General features: G+C 42.0%; 1 protein-coding gene and 3 non-coding genes across 5 annotated transcripts; all 4 read right to left on the bottom strand.

Annotated features, from left to right (window-relative positions):
* Positions 1–11600: 11600 nt before the first annotated feature.
* rps4x (ribosomal protein S4 X-linked) lies at positions 11601–18054 on the bottom strand. Of its 2 annotated transcripts, none has more exons than XM_071333322.1 (7): positions 17916–18054; positions 17300–17377; positions 16671–16851; positions 14858–14955; positions 14163–14334; positions 13407–13564; positions 11601–11769 (listed from the first exon to the last, which is right to left on the bottom strand). In XM_071333322.1, exons 1-7 carry the CDS (start codon positions 17916–17918, stop codon positions 11668–11670), a joined length of 792 nt encoding a protein of 263 aa, XP_071189423.1. In that variant the 5' UTR covers positions 17919–18054; the 3' UTR covers positions 11601–11667. The 2 variants fall into 2 exon arrangements, with proteins under 2 accessions (XP_071189423.1, XP_071189424.1); XM_071333323.1 differs by having other exon boundaries at positions 17737–17939.
* On the bottom strand, positions 13159–13293 carry LOC139534969 (small nucleolar RNA SNORA57). The gene has a single exon (XR_011667055.1). It is a non-coding gene; the product is annotated as a small nucleolar RNA SNORA57 (small nucleolar RNA).
* On the bottom strand, positions 14677–14751 carry LOC139534973 (small nucleolar RNA SNORD61). The gene has a single exon (XR_011667059.1). It is a non-coding gene; the product is annotated as a small nucleolar RNA SNORD61 (small nucleolar RNA).
* LOC139534972 (small nucleolar RNA SNORD61) lies at positions 16366–16441 on the bottom strand. Its single transcript, XR_011667058.1, has one exon. It is a non-coding gene; the product is annotated as a small nucleolar RNA SNORD61 (small nucleolar RNA).
* Positions 18055–18690: the final 636 nt, after the last annotated feature.

The following is an 18690-nucleotide window of genomic DNA, read 5'->3' as shown; positions in this document are numbered from 1 at the left end:
TGTGCAGGGGTACGAAGTAATTGAGGTAGATATGTACATGTAACTAGGAATAAAGTGACTAAGCAACAGGATAGATACTGAACAGTAGCAGCCTATGTGATGAGTCAAAAAAAGTTTGTGCAAAAAGGGGTGTACTATTTAACTAACTATTTATCAGTCTTGGGGGTACAAACTGTTCAGGGTCCTGTTGGTTCCAGACTTGGTGCATCGGTACCGCTTGCCGTGTGGTAGCAGAGAGAACAGTCTATGACTTGGGTGGCTAGAGTCTTAGAATTTTTTGGGGCCCTTCCTCTGACACCGCTTGGTATAAAGGTCCTGGATGGCAGGGAGCTCGGCCCCAGTGATGTACTGGGCCGTACGCACTACCCTCTGTAGCGCTTTGCCAAGCAGTTGCCATACCAAGCGGTGATGCAGCCAGTCAAGATGATCTCAATGGTGCAGCTGTATAACTTTTTTAGGATCTGAGGACACATGCCAAATCTTTCAGCCTCTTGATGAGGAAGAGGCAATGTCGTGCACTCTTCACAACTGTGTTGGTGTGTATGGACCATGATAGATCCTTAGTGATGTGGACACTGAGGAACTTGAAGCTCTACCCGCTCCACGACAGCCCCGTCGATATGAATGGGAGCGTGCTTGGTCCTCAGTTTCGTGTAGTCGACGATCAGCTGTCTTGTGGGTCCAGGGTGACTCGGATGATGGTGTTGATGTAAGCCATGACTTTCAAAGCATTTCAACACTACAGAGTTCTACGGGGCGATAGACATTTAGACAGGTTACCTTGGCATTCTTGGGCACAGGGACAATGGTGGTCTGCTTGAAAAACATAGGTATTGCAGACTGGATCAGGGAGAGATTGAAAATGTCAGTGAAGACACTTGCCAGCTGGTTAGCGCGTGCTCTGAGTACGTGTCCTGGTAATCTGTCTGGACTTGCAGCCTTGCGAATGTTAACCTGTTTAAAGGTTTTAGTCACATTGGCTAAGAAGAGCATGATCACACAGTTGTCCGGAACAGTTGATGCTCTCATACATGGTTAAGTGTTGCTTACCTCAAAGTGAGGGTAGAAGGCATTTAGCTCATCTGGTAGGCTCGCATCACTGGGAAGCTCACGGCTGGGTTTCCCTTTGTAATCAATGATAGTTTGCAAGCCCTGCCACATCCGACAAGCATTAGAGTTGGTGTAGTAGAATTCGATCTTAGTCCTGTATTGAGGCTTTGCCTGTTTGATGGCTTGTTGGAGGTCATAGCGGGATTTCTTATAAGCGTCCAGATTAGTCTCCTGCTCCTTGTAAGCTGCAGTGCTAGCCTTTAGCTCAGTGCAGATGCTTTCTGTAATCCATAGCTTCTGGTTGGGATATGTACGTATTTTTGTTAGTTGCATGTGTGACATAACTCTACCAGTCCTATTTAAGATATAATTTACGAAGATTATGCTTTTTATTTTTTAATCAAAATGAAAAAGAAAATGTTTTATCAATTTGTATATTTGAGTTTAACCATAATATTTGTTGTTATTGTAACGGCAGATTTCCTCCTCTTCGTCTGAAGAGGAGGTGTAGGGATCGGACCAAGACGCAGAGTGGAAAGTGTCCATAATTTATTATAAAATAAACCGAACACTACAATGAAACAAATTAACAAATAGAATCCAACCGAAAACAGTCCCGTGTGGCACGAATACGAACACGAAAGACAAACACCCACAAACACACACGTGAACCCCGGCTGCCTAAGTATGATTTTCAATCAGGGACAACGATTGACAGCTGCCTCTGATTGAGAATCATACCAGGCCGAACGCACAAAACCCCAACATAGAAAACAACACATAGACAACCCACCCAACTCACGCCCTGACCATACTAAATAAATACAAAACAAGAGAAAACAGGTCAGGAACGTGACAGTTATATTTGTTTAGTCTTTTCTGGTGCATTAAACTGATATTGCAACCAACTTTCTATGGCTTGTTTTAAAAATAGCAATATTTTGGAGATTATTTATTAGATTATTAGATTTATTTATTTAGATTATTTATTATTATAACTGAAAGTGAGAGTAAAAGGGAAAAAGGCCCTTCTTGAACATGGGGTGAGACATTCTTACTAATCTGCTAGTGAACCAGTTTGGATTTAAGTATAACTTTTGTATAACTGAAGCCTTTAGTGAGAGGTCTACTGCTTTAATATTTAATCATTTCTGCCCTCCGAATTCATATTCATTATATGAATAGGCCAGTTTCATTTTGTCTGGTTTACCGTTCCAAATAAAATTGAATATTTTTTGCCCATATAATTTGTCCCTTTACCATCATGCAAGATCTTATTATTTCACAGGAATTTGCATTTTTTCACCAAATCCACGTAGAACTGGAATAATAACGAACGCCAATAAATACAATAGGGTTTCGCCCAGCTTGCTGGCCATGGTTCAGCAGTGATGCTGAGGTGAGGGTTGGGGATCAGTCATTTAATTGCAGGGTTCTAGGGGTTTCTCTCACCCCTGCCTTCCCACCTATGTGCGTGGTGGCCATGAGTCCCCCACCTCATTCCTGCATACTTCACTCTCCATGAGCCCTTCCCGCTCTCCAACTGTTAGTGTGTGTGCATCTCAAAGTGGGATCCTCTCTTTGTTTCCTCTCAATCTTTTGTATAGATAGCCATGTATTGATACCCGCTGGGCAAAAACTGGTCATTTCAACCAAAAAAATCTATGCGATGATGTTGAATCAGCATGGAAAACTGATTGGATTTGCTAAAAGTCATCAACATGAGGGCACCTGGTATTTTTCTCACCCGACCTTTAACCTAAATCCAATGATGAAATGGTGAAATCTTTTTTTTCCAATGGTGAAATCTTTTTGTTGATTTCACGTTGAATTCACATTAGTTGAAAACTCAACCAAATGTAAATCAAAACTAGATGTTGAACTGACATCTGTGCCCAATCCCTAATATTAACGACGTCTCGAGGTTCTGCTCGCCTGAGCTAGAACACCTCATTGATAAGCTGTGGACTTTTCATCTTTATTTTTCGTAGCTGTATAATTACCACCACAAACCAGCGCTAGGACCGCACTTAACGAGCTGTATAATGCCATAAGCAAACGAGAAAAAGCTCATCCAGAGGTGGCGCTCCTAGTGGCCAGTGATTTTAATGCAGGGAAACTGAAATCCACCTTACCTAATTTCTACCAGCATGACACCTGTGCAACTAGAGGCGAAAAAACTGTTGAGCACTTTTACTCCACACACAGAAATGCACACAAAGCTCTCCCACACCCTCCATATGGCAAATCTGACCATAACTCTATCCTCCTGATTCCTGCTAATAAGCAAAAACTCTTACAGGAAGTACCAGTGACGCGCTGGTTTTAGAATAAGAATTTTAGAATAAGACTTTAACGTAACAAAATGTGCGAAAAGTCAAGGGGTCTGAATACTTTCCGAAGGCACTTTGGTGAAACAGTACAGTTGGAAAATATATGGCAAGTAGAAATCAAAACTGAATAGCCTTCAGAGATAGATGGGAGGGGTTGAGGGTAGCTGAAGGATAAAAAAAAGAAAAAAGATAACTATTGTAAAATATACTGTGTCCGTAAAATGTATATTGTACGCCTGTGCTGGAAGTAGAAGCCTAAGTGTTGTTCTCCATTAGTTTACTCCAATTAGGGGAGGAGTGGTAGGGTTAGGGGAAAATGATAAAAGAAAATAGATATATATAAAAATATATATATATTTATATATATATTTACAAAAATATATATATGGGGGATTGGAAGTGACGCAGAAAATTACATTGATGGAAACCAAAATCTAGCTGCAATATCAAAGCTGATCTACCCCTAATAAATACAAATACAATTTTTTTTAAAGGCCAAGGCCCACACCCTCTAATGCAATGCCTTGCCAGTTGGCCACATGGTGACGCTATAAAAAGCGATAAAAAAAATGCTAAATTTGAAAGCTCACGCCCCTCACCCCGTGTGACCTCTCCTCACAAAATTCGGTTCATAGTTACCTCTCCTCACAAGGAACAAATGCGCCTCAAGGACCTATATGGTCCGCCATGACGGAATTTGTGAAAAATACGTAAAATACACAGAATGACCGATTGTCATGAAACTTGATATTTAGCATCTATGGGCCAAGGTCTCCCAACGCAATATTTTCCAGGCTAGTATCTCAAACAATATGGCCGCTATGGTCCAATAAGCATTCAAGTGGGCTTGAGCTTCGACATAAATGCATGTACAGTAAATCAGACAGTTATTTGCATCATAACAAAACTTGATGTGCATGTTCAAAACATTGTCAAGACTCAACAAATGCAAGAACAGTCATATCTACCACATGGAGGCGCTATAATGGGCACATGTTTATATCTTTTGATCTGTTTGACCCAGATCAATGGTTCTGTTTGGCTGCATGGGGCTCTGTTGGACAGGAAAAAACATTAATGCGGGCAGCAGCTAGCCTAGCGGTTAAGAGCGTTGGGCCAGTAACTGAAAGGTCGCTAGTTCGAATCTCTGAGCCGACTAGGTGAGAAATCTGTCGATGTGCCCTTAAGCAAGGCATTAACCATAATTGCTCCTGTATGTCGCTTTGGATGAGAGCGTCTGCTAAATTACTCAAATGTAAATGTAATATTGTTTCAGTTTGAAAACGTGCGTCTATACATGCTACATACCAAATTTGGTGCAGATTGGTCCAGCAGTTCTGGAGAAGAAGAAGGTTAAAGTAGACAACATAATTAACCCTAAAAGCGGCAACAGGTATCATTTTTTTTGCCCAAATTGGAAATGATGGCAACAACAAAAAAAACTTTCTGTCAAACAATAATTGGTTTAGCATATTTGAAAAATTTATTTAGCAAGCAGTATGCATTTAAATTATAATACCCGAGAAGCTGATGTTTGGGGGATATATTGGCATCGGTGTTGTTAGGTCAGAGACAAAGTTGAGGGCCGGCAAACCGTGCCAATATATCCTACAAACACTAGCTTCGAGGGCAATATCACTTTTATACGAAGGGTTACCAACATATTCAAATAATTAAATTCATATTTTCATTAAAAACGATCTTTTGATGAATTTATTCATACTATTTCCTCCTTCCACAAGATATAGTCCCGACACAAATCTAGGGTTGCCACCCAAGCCGGCTGGTCGTTCATTCTATCGGTTCGGTTGCCAGAGATGAGACCCAGTCATTAAGTATTTTTGTTCTGTATCTATGGACGCGACCCAGTCGTTCGTTCTAAATGTTCTATTGCCAAACTGGCTGGCAATGTTCTTATCCCTTGCTTGCTAGCTAGCCAACTACGGCAAATGTACAGTCACGTCAAACAGTGCAGCCAGAATAACAACAAAATATCATCATATGCATTTGTTTAGGCTGTTTTCTAGTGATAATTATTTGGATACATCCATAACGATGAGCTAATGATGAGCGTTTTCACCTGGTACAGAAAATGTGCTCCCTTGTCAGGACACTGTTGTTCAGAACAGCTAGCCAACAACACAGCTAAAACAATAACTTCAAACTGAAGCTGGAAAGACTGCAAACTAGCTGCACTTCGATTTGTTTGACCTGTTTTCTATTGATATTTCTTTGTATATATCCATAAAAATGTATGCTGATTCATGATTTCGACTGGCTGAGAAAAGCTGCCTGCCTGTCTGTCTCATTCCGACTCCCTACACGTTCATCGCTATGTGACAGCTGGAGATCGAATTTGAATATTGCAACAATGTTGCAAATGTCGGAAAAACAATGAGCAAGGTTTATACAAATATCCGCTGTTGAAAACTAAATGTTAGTCTAATAGAAATGTGAGATAATGTCTAGATGCTTTTTATAGTGGAGATCAAGTTTATAAATTGCTTGGCTGGGCTGATGAGACAGTGGATTGCGCAGTGGATTCCGCCTTTCCTTCCAGTTCTCTGCTGCCAATGACTGGAACGAACTGCAAAAATCGCCGAAGCTGGAGACTCATATCTTCCTCACTAGCTTTAAGCACCAGCTGTCAGAGCAGCTCACAGATCACTGCACCTATACATAGCCCATCTATAATTTAGCCCAAACAACTACCTCTCCCCCTACTGTATTTATTTATTTATTTTGCTCCTTTGCACCCCATTATTTCTATCTCTACTTTGCACATTCTTCCACTGCAAATGTACCATTCCAGTGCTTTACTTGCTATATTGTATTTACTTCGCCACCATGGCCTTTTTTTGCCTTTACCTCCCTTATCTCACCCCATTTGCTCACATTGTATATACTTATTTTTCTACTGTATTATTGACTGTATGTCTGTTTTACTCCATGTGTAACTCTGTGTTGTTGTATGTGTCGAACTGCTTTGCTTTATCTTGGCCAGGTTGCAATTGTAAATGAGAACTTGTTCTCAACTTGCCTACCTGGTTAAATAAAGGTGAAATAAATAAATAAATAAAATTTGCACACACTGTATATAGACTTTTTCTACTGTATTATCGACTGTATGTTTGTTTATTCCATGTGTAACTCTGTGTTGTTGTTTGTGTCGCACTGCTTTCCTTTATCTTTGCCAGGTTGCAGTTGTAAATGAGAACTTGTTCTCAACTGGCCTAACTGGTTAAATAAAGGTGAAATAAATAAATAAAAAATAGCCTTCCACATACTTCCCACAATAAGTTGGGTGAATTTTGGCCCATTCCTCCTGACAGAGCTGGTGTAACTGAGTCAGGTTTGTAGGCCTCCTTGCTCGCACACGCTTTTCAGTTCTGCTCACAAATGTTCTATAGGATTGAGGTCAGGGCTTTGTGATGGTCACTCCAATACCTTGACTTTGTTGTCCTTAAGCCATTTTCCCACAACTTTGGCGATGTATGCTTGGGCTCATTGTCCATTTGGAAGACCCATTTGCGACCAAGCTTTAACTTCCTGACTGATGTCTTGAGATGTTGCTTCAATATATCCACATAATTTTCCTTCCTCATGACGCCATCTATTTTGTGATTTGCACCAGTCCCTCCTGCAGCAAATCACCCCCACAACATATAGGTAAAACGAAATAGGTAAAACTCCCGTGCTTTAAGGTTGGGATGGTGTTCTTCGGCTTGCAAGCCTCCCCCTTTTTCCTCCAAACATAACGATGGTCATTATGGCCAAACAGTTATATTTTGTTTCATCAGACCAGAGGATATTTTTCCAAAAAGTACAATCTTTGTCCCCAAGTGCAGTTGCAAACCATAGTCTGGCTTTTTTTATGGCGGTTTTGGAGCAGTGGCTTCTTCCTTGCTGAGCGGCCTTTCAGGTTATGTCGATATAGGACTCGTTTTGCCTTGGATATAGATACTCTTTTTTTGCCCTTTTTTCTCCCCAATTGGTATTAGTTACAGTCCTGTCTCATCGCTGCTACTCCCGTACTGACTCGGGAGAGGCGAAGGTCGAGAGCCATGCGTCCTCCGAAACACAACCCAACCAAGACGCACTGCTTCTTGACACAATGCACATCGAACCCGGAAGCCAGCCGCACCAATGTGTCGGAGGAAACACCGTACACCTGGCAACCTGGTCAGCGTGCACTGCGCCCTGCCCGCCACAGGAGTCGCTAGGGCGCGATGAGACAAGGATTTCCCTGCCGGCCTAACCCGGACGACGCTGGGCCAATTGTGCTCCGCTACGCGGCCAGCTGCAACAGAGCCTGGGCTCGAACCCAGAATCTCTGGTGGCACAGCTAGCACTGCGATGCTGTGCCTTATACCACTGCGCCACCCGGGAGACAGATATAGATACTTTTGTACCTGTTTCCTCCAGTATCTTCACAAGGTCCTTTGCTGTTGTTCTGGGATTGATTTGCACTTTTCGCACCAAAATACGTTAATCTCAAGTAGACAGAACGCGTCTCCTTCCTGAGCGGTATGACGGCTGCGTGGTCCCATGATGTTTATACTTGCGTACTATTGTTTGTACAAATGAACGTGGTACCTTCAGGCGTTTGGAAATTGCTCCCAAGGATGAACCAGACTTGTGGAGGTCTACAAATTCTTTTCTGAGGTCTTGGCTGATTTTATTATATTTTTTTCCTATGATGTCAAGCAAAAAGGCACTGAGTTTGAAGGTAGGCCTTGAAATACATCCACAGGTACACCTCCAATTGACTCAAATGATGTAAATTAGCCTATCAGAAGTTTCTAAACCCATGACATTTTCTGGAATTTTCTAAGCTGTTTAAAGGCACTGTCAACTTAGTGTATGTACACTTCTGACCCACTGGAATTGTGATACAGTAAATTATAAGTGAAATAATCTGTCTGTAAACAATTGTTGGAAAAATTACTTGTGTCATGCACAAAGTAGATGTCTTAACCGACTTGCCAAAACTATAGTTTGTGGAGTGGTTGAAAAACGAGTTTTAATGACTCCAACCTAAGTGTATGTAAACTTCCGACTTCAACTGTATATACTGTATTTTCATGATACATACAGTTGTGGCCATTGCACTTTTCTTAAATAATTCCCTATTTCTTTTAAAATATGTTCACAATTTTACTTTAGAAAATGAAGACAAATGGCACCCCGCAGCTAATACTTGGTTGCACAGCATTTGGCCAAGATAACTGCAGACAAACCCTTCTTGTATCCATCAATGAGCTCAGTGAACCTTTCTACTGGCAATTCGGCCCACTCTTCAGCAGCAAACTGCTTATTCTTCAATGTTTGAGGGGTGCATTCAAAGAAAATAACACCCTCTGTACAATCAAACATGGGGGAGGTTTGATAATGTTGTGGGGTTGCTTTGCTGCCTCTGGTACCGAGGGCCTTGACCATGTGCAAGACATGAAATCAGTGCAATGTTTTGGAGTGCAATGTTCAACTCAGTGTCCAAAAACTGTCTCTGTTGAAGGTTTTGGGTCTTTCAGAAGGACAACAACCCAAAACACACATGAAAAGCACACTGGAATAATTTAAGAACCCCTGGGCTGTTCAGGAGTGAAGAATTAGAGCAGTTTGCTGCTGAAGAGAGCGCCAAATTGCCAGTAGAAAGGTGTTGTGGGTAGTTATCATGGCGAAAGGCTGTGCAACCAAGCCAACTAGCTCTGGGAATAGAATCATTTTGTCCATGTCATGTCTTTATTTTATACATTTAAATTGTAAACTTAAGTTTATAAAAAATACATTTGGTTCTGCAATGTTGAATTTTTTTGTAAACTAATGAAAATAACTCCCCAATTTTTTTATAGCATTTATTTCACTGAGCCTCTTTTGAACATTGAAATGCTCTCTGATTGTGTGGGCGTTAGGAAATAAATGTACATACACAGCCTTGATTGGCTGATAGGATGGAGCCCACCCCCTTACCAAGATGAACAGTCATTGGTCTATTATAATCAAATCAGATGGTGACGTCATGATCTGGCACAGAAACTCCTGAACAGGCTGAAATTCCAGCTCTTTCACAAAAAGGGCATTATCATTTTCATAATTTCAGTGTTATTTCGATGTCGTAGTGTAGACATGTCATAAAAACAGCAGAAAAATCCCATTAACTACACTGCCCCTTTAAGAAAAGTGTAAGGGTGCCAAATTTAGTGCTTTTATCACAAAGTTTACTATTGTCTACATTTTCAGTTAAGTATACAAGACATCTTTTTTTTTTTTTTCATATTAACACAGAAATCATGGTATATAGTTTATTTTCCAGTAAGTAGTTGCTTGACAAACTCCTAAAATTACAGAAGGATCAAAAGAATATTTGGAAATGTACATTTTTGACCACTTGGGGTAAAAATGTATTCATTGACACTTAGGGTTAAAAGGGTCCATAATACATCAAAGCATATCGCTCAATCTGTTCGATTTTGAGTTTGACCTTTAGCAACATGTGAAGTATTGGTCCTATGTTTTATGAGCTGAAATAAAAGTTCCTCAGAAATTATCCATACACACAAAAAGCTTATTTCTCTCAAATTTTGTGAACAAATTGGTTTACATCCCTGTTAGTGAGCATTTCTCCTTCGCCAAGATAATCCGTCCACCTGACAGGTGTAGCATGATCATTACACAGATGCACCTTGTGCTGGAGACAAAAGTCCACTCTAAAATGTGCAGTTTCGTCACACAACACCACAGCCGTTTCAAGTTTTGTGGGAGCGTTTAATTGGCATGCTGCCTGCAGGAATATCCAAGAGCTGTTGCCAGAGAATTGAATGTTAATTGTGTCTACCATAAGCCACCTACAACGTCCTTTTAGAGAAATTGGCAGTACATCCATCCTGCCTCACAACCGCAGACCACGTGTAACCACGCCAGCCCAGGACCTCCACATTCGGCTTCTTCACCTGGGAGATAGTTGGAGACCAGGCACTAAGGCACAGCTGAAGAAACTGCAGGTTTGTTCATCTGTAAAATGTCTGAACCGACAGAAACCGTCTCACCAAAGTTCATCTGTGTGCTCGTCATCCTCACCAGGGTCAACTTCAGTGAACAAATGCTCACCTTCGATGGCCACTAGAGAAGTGCGCTCTTCACAGATGAATCCCGGTTTCAACTGTACCGGGCAGATGGCGTCGTGTGGACATGTCAGCGTTGTGAACAGAGTCCCTCAGGCCCATTGTCGCACCATTCATCCGCCACCATCACGTCATGTTTCAACATAATGCACAGCCCCATGTCGCAAGGATCTGTACTCAAATTCCTGAAAGCTGAAACTGTCCTAGTTCTTCCATGGCCTGCAAACTCAGACTTGTCACCCATTGAGCATGTTTAGGATGCTCTGGATTGACGCGCACAACAGCATTCCAGTTCCCACCAATATCCAGCAACTTCGCCCAGCAATTGGAGTGGGTCAACATTCCAGGCTACAATCAACAATCTGATCAACTATGTGAAGATGTGTTGCGCTGTATGAGGCAGATGGTAACACCAGATACCTACTTCTTTAAAGTATATGAATTATCACTCATGTGAAATCCATAGATTAGGTCCTAATGTGCCTCTTTCAATTGACCAGTTTCTTTATATTAACTAACGCAGTATGATCTTTTAAATTGTTGCGTTTACTTTTGTTCAGTGTAGCTTGCCCTAGGGCAAGGTGTCCAATTTTTCCTGATGGTGGCGCTGTTGGGCATTAGCTTGAACCCTACCATTGCTGCTTGCAGCCCTCTTCTCCATGGTCTTCTGCAAGGTGAAAACTGGAAGACGTCCCCCTAATGACCAGCAGCAATAACATACCATATGTCCAACATTACCCAAACCACACCTTCCAGTGCATGACAATGTTCATAGAAGATTGAGTGCCCATATACACAACCTGTGTACCGTATGTAAACAATGACCCGGAATACTGGTTTTAGTGAATGTGAATAGTGTTAAATGGCAATTATCACAACATGCTTAGCACATACTGTAATGTTAATTGAGATTATGATCATAAGCACTAGCCTGTGTAAATAACAGGCCTAATTGTAACAAAATACTCATCCACCCCTCACTAGTTGACAAGGTACCTACATAAACATTCCATCAAAATACATTTCCCTTTTAAATATTTTACAACCCCAATAATTCACTAAACATCAACATGGAAAACAATAGTCAAGTCAGCGGTTGGATTTTGTTGTAAATAACATTGTTTTTATTTCAAAGCCAGGATGCCTAGACCTACATATAGGACTTAGCTGCTGCCGGCCTTGGCAGCGATTCTCTTGTCTCGCTCCTCAGCGATGGTGAGACGAATACCCTTTCCACGGGGCAGGGACACCCACGGCTTGTTGCCCTGGAGATGGGGGGAGAGTAAACGTAAGATATTACAAAAGAAAGCCGGTAAAGAGGAAATCTACAAACATGGCACAGGAAGTGGTCAAATGTATGTGGACAAAAGATAATGTAATTTAAAGTGAACGCTGGTTCTTAGGTGTAACAAATACTGATGTTAGTCTAAAAAGAAGAAAAAAAACAGCCTCCCGAGTGGCCCAGCGGTTTATAAGGCCTAGAGGCATTACTACAGACCCGGGTTAATTCCCCAGGCTGTGGGAGTCCCATAGCACCGCACACAATTGGCCCAGCGTCGTCCGGGTTAGACCGGTAGGGCTTTAAATGGCTCATGGCGCTTTAGCGACTCTTGTGGGAAGTGGGTGCCGGTGGGCTGACCCCGAACACCAGTTGAACCATGTTTCCTCCAACACATTGGTGCGGCTGGCTTCCGGATTAAGGAGTATGGTTAGGCGTGTCATGTTTCGGAGGATGCATGACTTGACCTTCACCCCTCCCGAGCTTGTTGGGGAGTTGCAGCGATGAGACAAGATCGACAATTGGCAAGGGGGGGAATTAAAATGAAAAACAACCAAAACCTGCCTATAACACTTGGGACCAATAAATTTATCAGGCTGTAGTATTTACTTGTGTTAAAGGGATAGTTCACCCAAATTATGTTTTCTTACCCTGTCAGCAGTCTATGGAAAAGGTATGACTGCAATCCATGCTTTGGTTTAGTTGCCATGGCAATTTCCAAATGCTAGCATTTGCGGCACAAATCCCATTTTAGTCATGGGACCGATATTAGCATTTTTCCGCTTATGTCCAAATCTTCTGGCAATATCTAAAAGCAGGGGTCTCCAACAGGTCAATCGCGAGCTCACAGCCCACCTAGGAGTAGCTCACAGCCCACCTAGGAGTAGCTCACAGTATATTATGGACACAGGGAAGAGAAGAACATGGCTATTTGAAAGCTAGGGAGAAAAACGAGTAACACTCAACATGTTTCATTTTTTAAAGGAGCTCTCATGCCAGGAAAGGTTGGAGACCCTTGATCTAAAATGTATTGTGAAGCTCAGTCACTTACAGATGATTTGAAAAGGTGCAAAAATGCTAGCATTGGTCCCATGACTTCAATGGGATTTGTGCCACAAATGCTGAAACATTAGCATGTAGAAACAGTGCCAGGGAAACTAAACCAAAGCATGGATTGCTGTCATAACTTGTCCATAGACTGCTTACATGGTAAGGACCAATTGTGTAATTTGGGTGAACTGTCCCTTGAACGAGTCTCTCTATAGAACATACTTCCTATCAAATCTGAAGTAGTGTTGCACCCCCCCCCCCCACATTGGTTGTCTGCAGTCTAGTTGTTTTGGGATGGTTGGTAAAGCTACTGTTCATCATTGTCAAGTGTGCCAGCGATTGAGGATAGAACCAGCAGACAATAACGTGCTGGTACCGAAGACATAGCATTGGCTTTGTTCTACCTCCGTACAATCACACATGAGTACTGAGCAACTACATGAGTGTCAAGAAATGGAGGGGATGAGCAGTGTCGTCAGGGTGTTTGTAGTGTAGTTCATGTTTGTATGCGAAGGTGTGTGTGGATGTGCAGGTATGTGTTTGAGTGCGCGTGTACGGGTCTTCTCTACTTACCTTGCCAACGATGAAGATGTTTCCAAGCCTGGTGGCGAAGATGTTTCCGGCGCTATCCTTAACGTGCACAACGTCAAACGAGCCAGGATGCCTCTCCCTGTTGGTGATGATACCAATACGCCCCAAATTGGCACCGCCGGTCACCATGCACAGGTTACCTACAGGGAGAAGAGAGGGGAGACAAGAGGGGAGAGAGCGATGAGGGTAAAGACGGTGCTTCAAAAGTATGATTTGATTGGGTAGTATTGTTGCTTTGCATCAGTCAAGTCTGCAAAAAGTTTCAAGGATGGTGCTTAGTGGATCTAAAGGTCTGTATGAACAGACTACCATTTTTCACAATTTATTTTTCCTACAGTGTCAAAATGAGTCAACCATCCTACATTCACAATTGAAGAAAATGTAAACCCTCTACCATGGGATAAGCAAGACAACACAAAATCTTAATTTAGTTACTATGCCCGTGTAACAGTGTCTGAGATCAAGCGTCCCTGCCAGCCATGAGATGCAAGACAGGGATAGTAGGAAACTAGTTGTGTGCAGGGGGAACGACATAACTGCACTGAACAAGCTGCACTGTAACTTATCCTGCTTTTCAAGACAAGCCAGACATTACTCACCCCCCCCCCCCCTGCACACTTAATAGATTTGATAACACTTCAAAAATCTAACAGGCTAACCCGAAAGACCACTTTGCCCACAGGTATACATTTCCCTTTCAATCACTTTAAAAGTATATATTTTTAACCGTGATGTTACCTGTGTCAAACTTGATGTGTTCCGTGATTTTGCCGGTGGCGAGGTCGATGCGGACTGTGTCATTGACTTTGATGAGTGGGTCGGGGTAGCGGATGGTACGTGCGTCGTGGGTCACCAGGTGGGGGACTCCTTTGGTGCCGATGAGGTTCTTCTTCACCTTGCACAGTTTGTACTGGAGGGAAGGAGAGAAAGAGAAAGATGGAGAGGAGAAAGTGAGTGATTGTTATGGCAGGGCTTCCCAAACCTAGACTCGGAAGTGTAAATGCTTAATTAAAAGGGAAAATCCACTAGAATGTTTCATTAGTCAACTGTTGATAGTCCAAAAACATTTTACATGTCAGCAGCTAAATGTAAGATATGACTTAAAAAAATAGATTTCCCACATGGTTTTGAAGTCTAAATCCTAATATGATAAACAAGCATAAGTACTCCAACTGAAACCACACTAGGCATTTACACAAAAGGATGAATATGTAACCGTTTCACATTAGGATTCATCCAATTATTTTTGTTGGAGCTCAGAACTTCTTAGAGGTATTGGTGAGGGTTTTTCAGCTCGTTGATCAAAACCAAACACTTTCTTCATTGCTCCCTCCATACAGAAGATCATATTGTACTTGTACTGCTTGGTTTAAAAAGACAGGCTTGAGCTGTGAATAACTAGACTCGCAACCATGTGTGACAACGTGTCATACCTGGGCCTCCTCGGCGGTGATGCGGTGAACAGTGAAACGTCCCTTCACGTCGTAGATCAGACGGAAATGCTCTCCAGTTTTCTCAATGCTGATCACATCTACAGACAGACATCACACAATCATATCAATGATCAAATCCTGAACAGGCCAACACCAAAATAGGATGCATCAAACCAAATTCAATACAGTCAGTCAGGATCAAATTCTCATAACTGGGAAAACAACAACAATGCGCATATCAGATACCAGTAGTCAGAATGACAGTCAAACCAACGAATGATCGTCAACCCAACAATATTTTGTCCCTTCATAATAGTAATAATTAGGTTGGTGCTTATATTCGTCCTATTTCACACATGTACAAGTGTGTATTATTACGGGTGAATTGGACATTTGTTTTTGAATTTCTCACACCTGAGACACCCTCAGAGAGTGGGGTCATGGCCAGGGTCTGCCATTGTCAACGGAGCAATTATGGTCAAGTTCCCTTTTCACCTTGTCAGCTCGGGATTTGAACCAGCAACCTTTCGGTTACTGGCCCACCCAGGTCAGATACTATTAAAAAGCACAATACAACCCATTCCATTGTACATCAGCTAGCTAGGCAAAATATCAAGACTGGTAAATCTCAGACTGGTGGAGGGGCACTATACAAATCCTCTAGACTCAATTGTGTATCAGAGGAAACCATCTCACACTGTTTTGCCATCAAAGCATGTGATCTAGCCTTGTGGTGCACCAATGAGGGAGGGCATGGTCCAGTGACAAATCCACTCCATTGTACATTAGATGGCTCGGCTAACATCCCACTGTATTTTCTAACAGCAGTGTGTGAGCTAGCCTTAAAGAAGTGTTACATGGTCTGCATTTACATAATGTGAGGTTTCACCTGGCCTGGGAAATTAATCATAACACCATCATAGCTCTCTTGGCAGGAATAAAAGTCGTATGGAAGTGTGCGCGCGTTCAAGATGGTGTGTGCATGAAAGTCTAATGGGGTGCATGTGAAGATGTGTGCCTGAGAAAATGTGTGAATATGAGAATGAATGTCTACTGATGTGTGTACAAGTTTGCGTGAGCCCCTAAGAGGATATGGGTGAAGATCCAAAAAGAGATTAAATTCCTTTAAGTGGGTCCACAGATGTCCCTACATCTGATGTGAGGTGTGTTGTGCACTTATCTAATCAGAAGCTATGAAGACGAAATGAGAAAACAAGTGAGGAATAATTTGACAAGCGTGATCAAGATACCACCAAAGCCCAGACTAACTACAACTAAATGAAACTCACTCCAAACACTAAGCATGCCATCTACCAAATCAGGCTAAGTGCAAAATTCTTTAGACAGTTCAGTGCCTTGCATACAACGTGATATGCTCATCACAACAACCCTTCCTTAGACTGGGACACACAACATGAAACATTTACATATGCAATTTCACAGCAACAAGGGGATACACGTCATATAACCTGCTCAAATACTACAAAATGCATCCATACTTTCAGTTAGAGCTCAGAACTTCTTAGAGGTATTGGTGAGATTTTTTTCAGCTCATTGATCAAAACCAAAATTTGTCTTCATTGCTCTTATTTCCAGCTCTAGTCACTGGCTAGGTGAAAGCATGAATGAGTGGAACAGTACCCTCCCCCTTCTTCCCTCCAGTCCCTCACTTCATTCTCATGAACCTTCACTCACACCTTGCATCCCCCTCTCCCTTAGTCAGACTCACCCATGAAGTCAATTGGGAAGGTCACATCACTGCAAACTATACACCTCTCCCTTCCTCACTCATCCCTCGTCAAACACAACTCACCCATGAAGCCAGCGGGGTAGGTGATGTCAGTGCGGACCTTGCCGTCGATCTTGATGAACCTCTGCATGCAAATCTTTTTGACCTCGTCTCCGGTCAGGGCGTACTTCAGACGGTTCCTGAGGAAGATGATGAGGGGCAGGCACTCCCTCAGCTTGTGGGGACCGGTGGAGGGACGAGGCGCCTACATAGATAAAATTGGGTGTGGTATTTTAACTACTATATGAGCAGTAAACAATGACAGCTATAGACCATGTTGGTTCAGCAGACAAGTATACACAGAAAGAGATAACTACGCATTAAAACAGCAATGTGTGTTAAGTAATTTTCAACGAACATGTTCTTGCCTATACTTTGTGTGTCTTATAAATGTCTGTTTAATTGCAGGTGGTTCGCCATACACCAGAGAATATTCAGAAAGACTAAAATCAACGTTATGCACCAAGTGAAGAGTTAATAAGTTACCCCACCATTTTAGTTCCTTAACATCTTGCATTTCCCAACATCTTTGCAGGAACTAGTCGTTTCTATGCGACGCGGCCATAGATATGCCCCTCTATTTAGCTAATAATCTGCAACTAACTAGAAACATTGTGGTTTTATCATTTAGGTATGAAGTAGTATGTACTTACGAACACTCCGGTGAGCTTGTCAAGCATCCAATGCTTGGGCGCTGCAACGCGCTTCAGGTGCTTCTTCGGTCCTCGTGCCTAGTAACCAGAAAAATAACTTGTCAACCCAACTAATGTACTCAAAACTTCCAGCCTAACAACAGACAGCTCAGTTTCATTCGAAAATACCATGCGACCCGTCTGGCTAGCAAGAGTTCGGCGTACAATATATTAATTTCCTACACGGTCCTTGAATGACAATTCCGACTGTGGCCTACTCGATAAAAACACAACAGGGTTTATTTTTACACAATTCTCTCTGTAAAAAGTTTGTGCTCAATTGCCACGGGCAGGTAAACACTTTTGAAATAGACTTTGAACGTAAAAGTAGTGGTAGCAGAAACATTTGGTTCAAATGAGCAGCATTGGCACTAGCTAGCTAGCTGATGGTGAAATACCTCGGTTTTTCGAATTTAATTTCATAGACCAAAACGCAAGTCCTTATTTCAATACAGGGACTAGCCATCGCCAAATGTATGTCTTTTCAAATTATCACAGTTATATGTGGGATATTATATTCAGAAAAAGTGATGTTTGACGATGATTCTGGCGAGAATCGTTCGGAAACACAGCTCACCATGTTGGAGTCTGCGGGGGAAAGGACCTCCCACTTTCAGGCCTTAGAAAATAAGACAGAGTATTGTGCATGACGAGGGACAAACAGAGCGGAGTTTCTATGGTCCGCTCTCTAGTGTCGAGGAGAACAACTGCAACTGGATGTTCCTTGAACTTGTTAGAAATACGGAAGATGGTTATTTTAGCAGGCCAGCTACGCATATGTATGTCAGTATTTGTATTGTATTGAATGGTACAACTACTGATATGGCTCTCACTGATTCTTATATAATTGTAAATATTTTATATATTTCAAATGAATGACAGTGTAGCGATCCTCGCTATATGAGCCATGTTACAATTCTCACCACGTGTATTAACACTATTGGCGTGATGTGTAGGATGTTTGCCTATCACGCCAGAGATCTGGGTTTGCTTCCCGCTCCCTACATTCATTACTATATTCTCAAATTGTAATATGCCTAAGCAACGCACATACAGGTTCACTTATTTTCATAAAATGAATATACTGATTCGCAAGTCTAGCCTACATGTCTTCATCCTTATAAACAAAATAAATATTGGTATGTACTGTAGCCTATGTGTTTTTGTCTTCTCCGTGCCTCTCAAATGTAAATTGTCCATATCTCTCAGGAAATGCCAGCGCGCGGGACAGAGCCCTTCAATTTATGCGGCGAAGAGATTATAAAGGTGTTCTGAGACGCATGTGTTCCCAATTCCCATGACAAATGTCACTAGTGACGTCCTTCTTTCTGGCAGCTTGCTTTCATATGCTT

Source organism: Salvelinus alpinus, chromosome 11, assembly GCF_045679555.1.
Source record: "Salvelinus alpinus chromosome 11, SLU_Salpinus.1, whole genome shotgun sequence".
Taxonomy (NCBI): Eukaryota; Metazoa; Chordata; class Actinopteri; order Salmoniformes; family Salmonidae; genus Salvelinus; species Salvelinus alpinus.
This window is presented reverse-complemented; position numbering and strand designations above follow the sequence as displayed.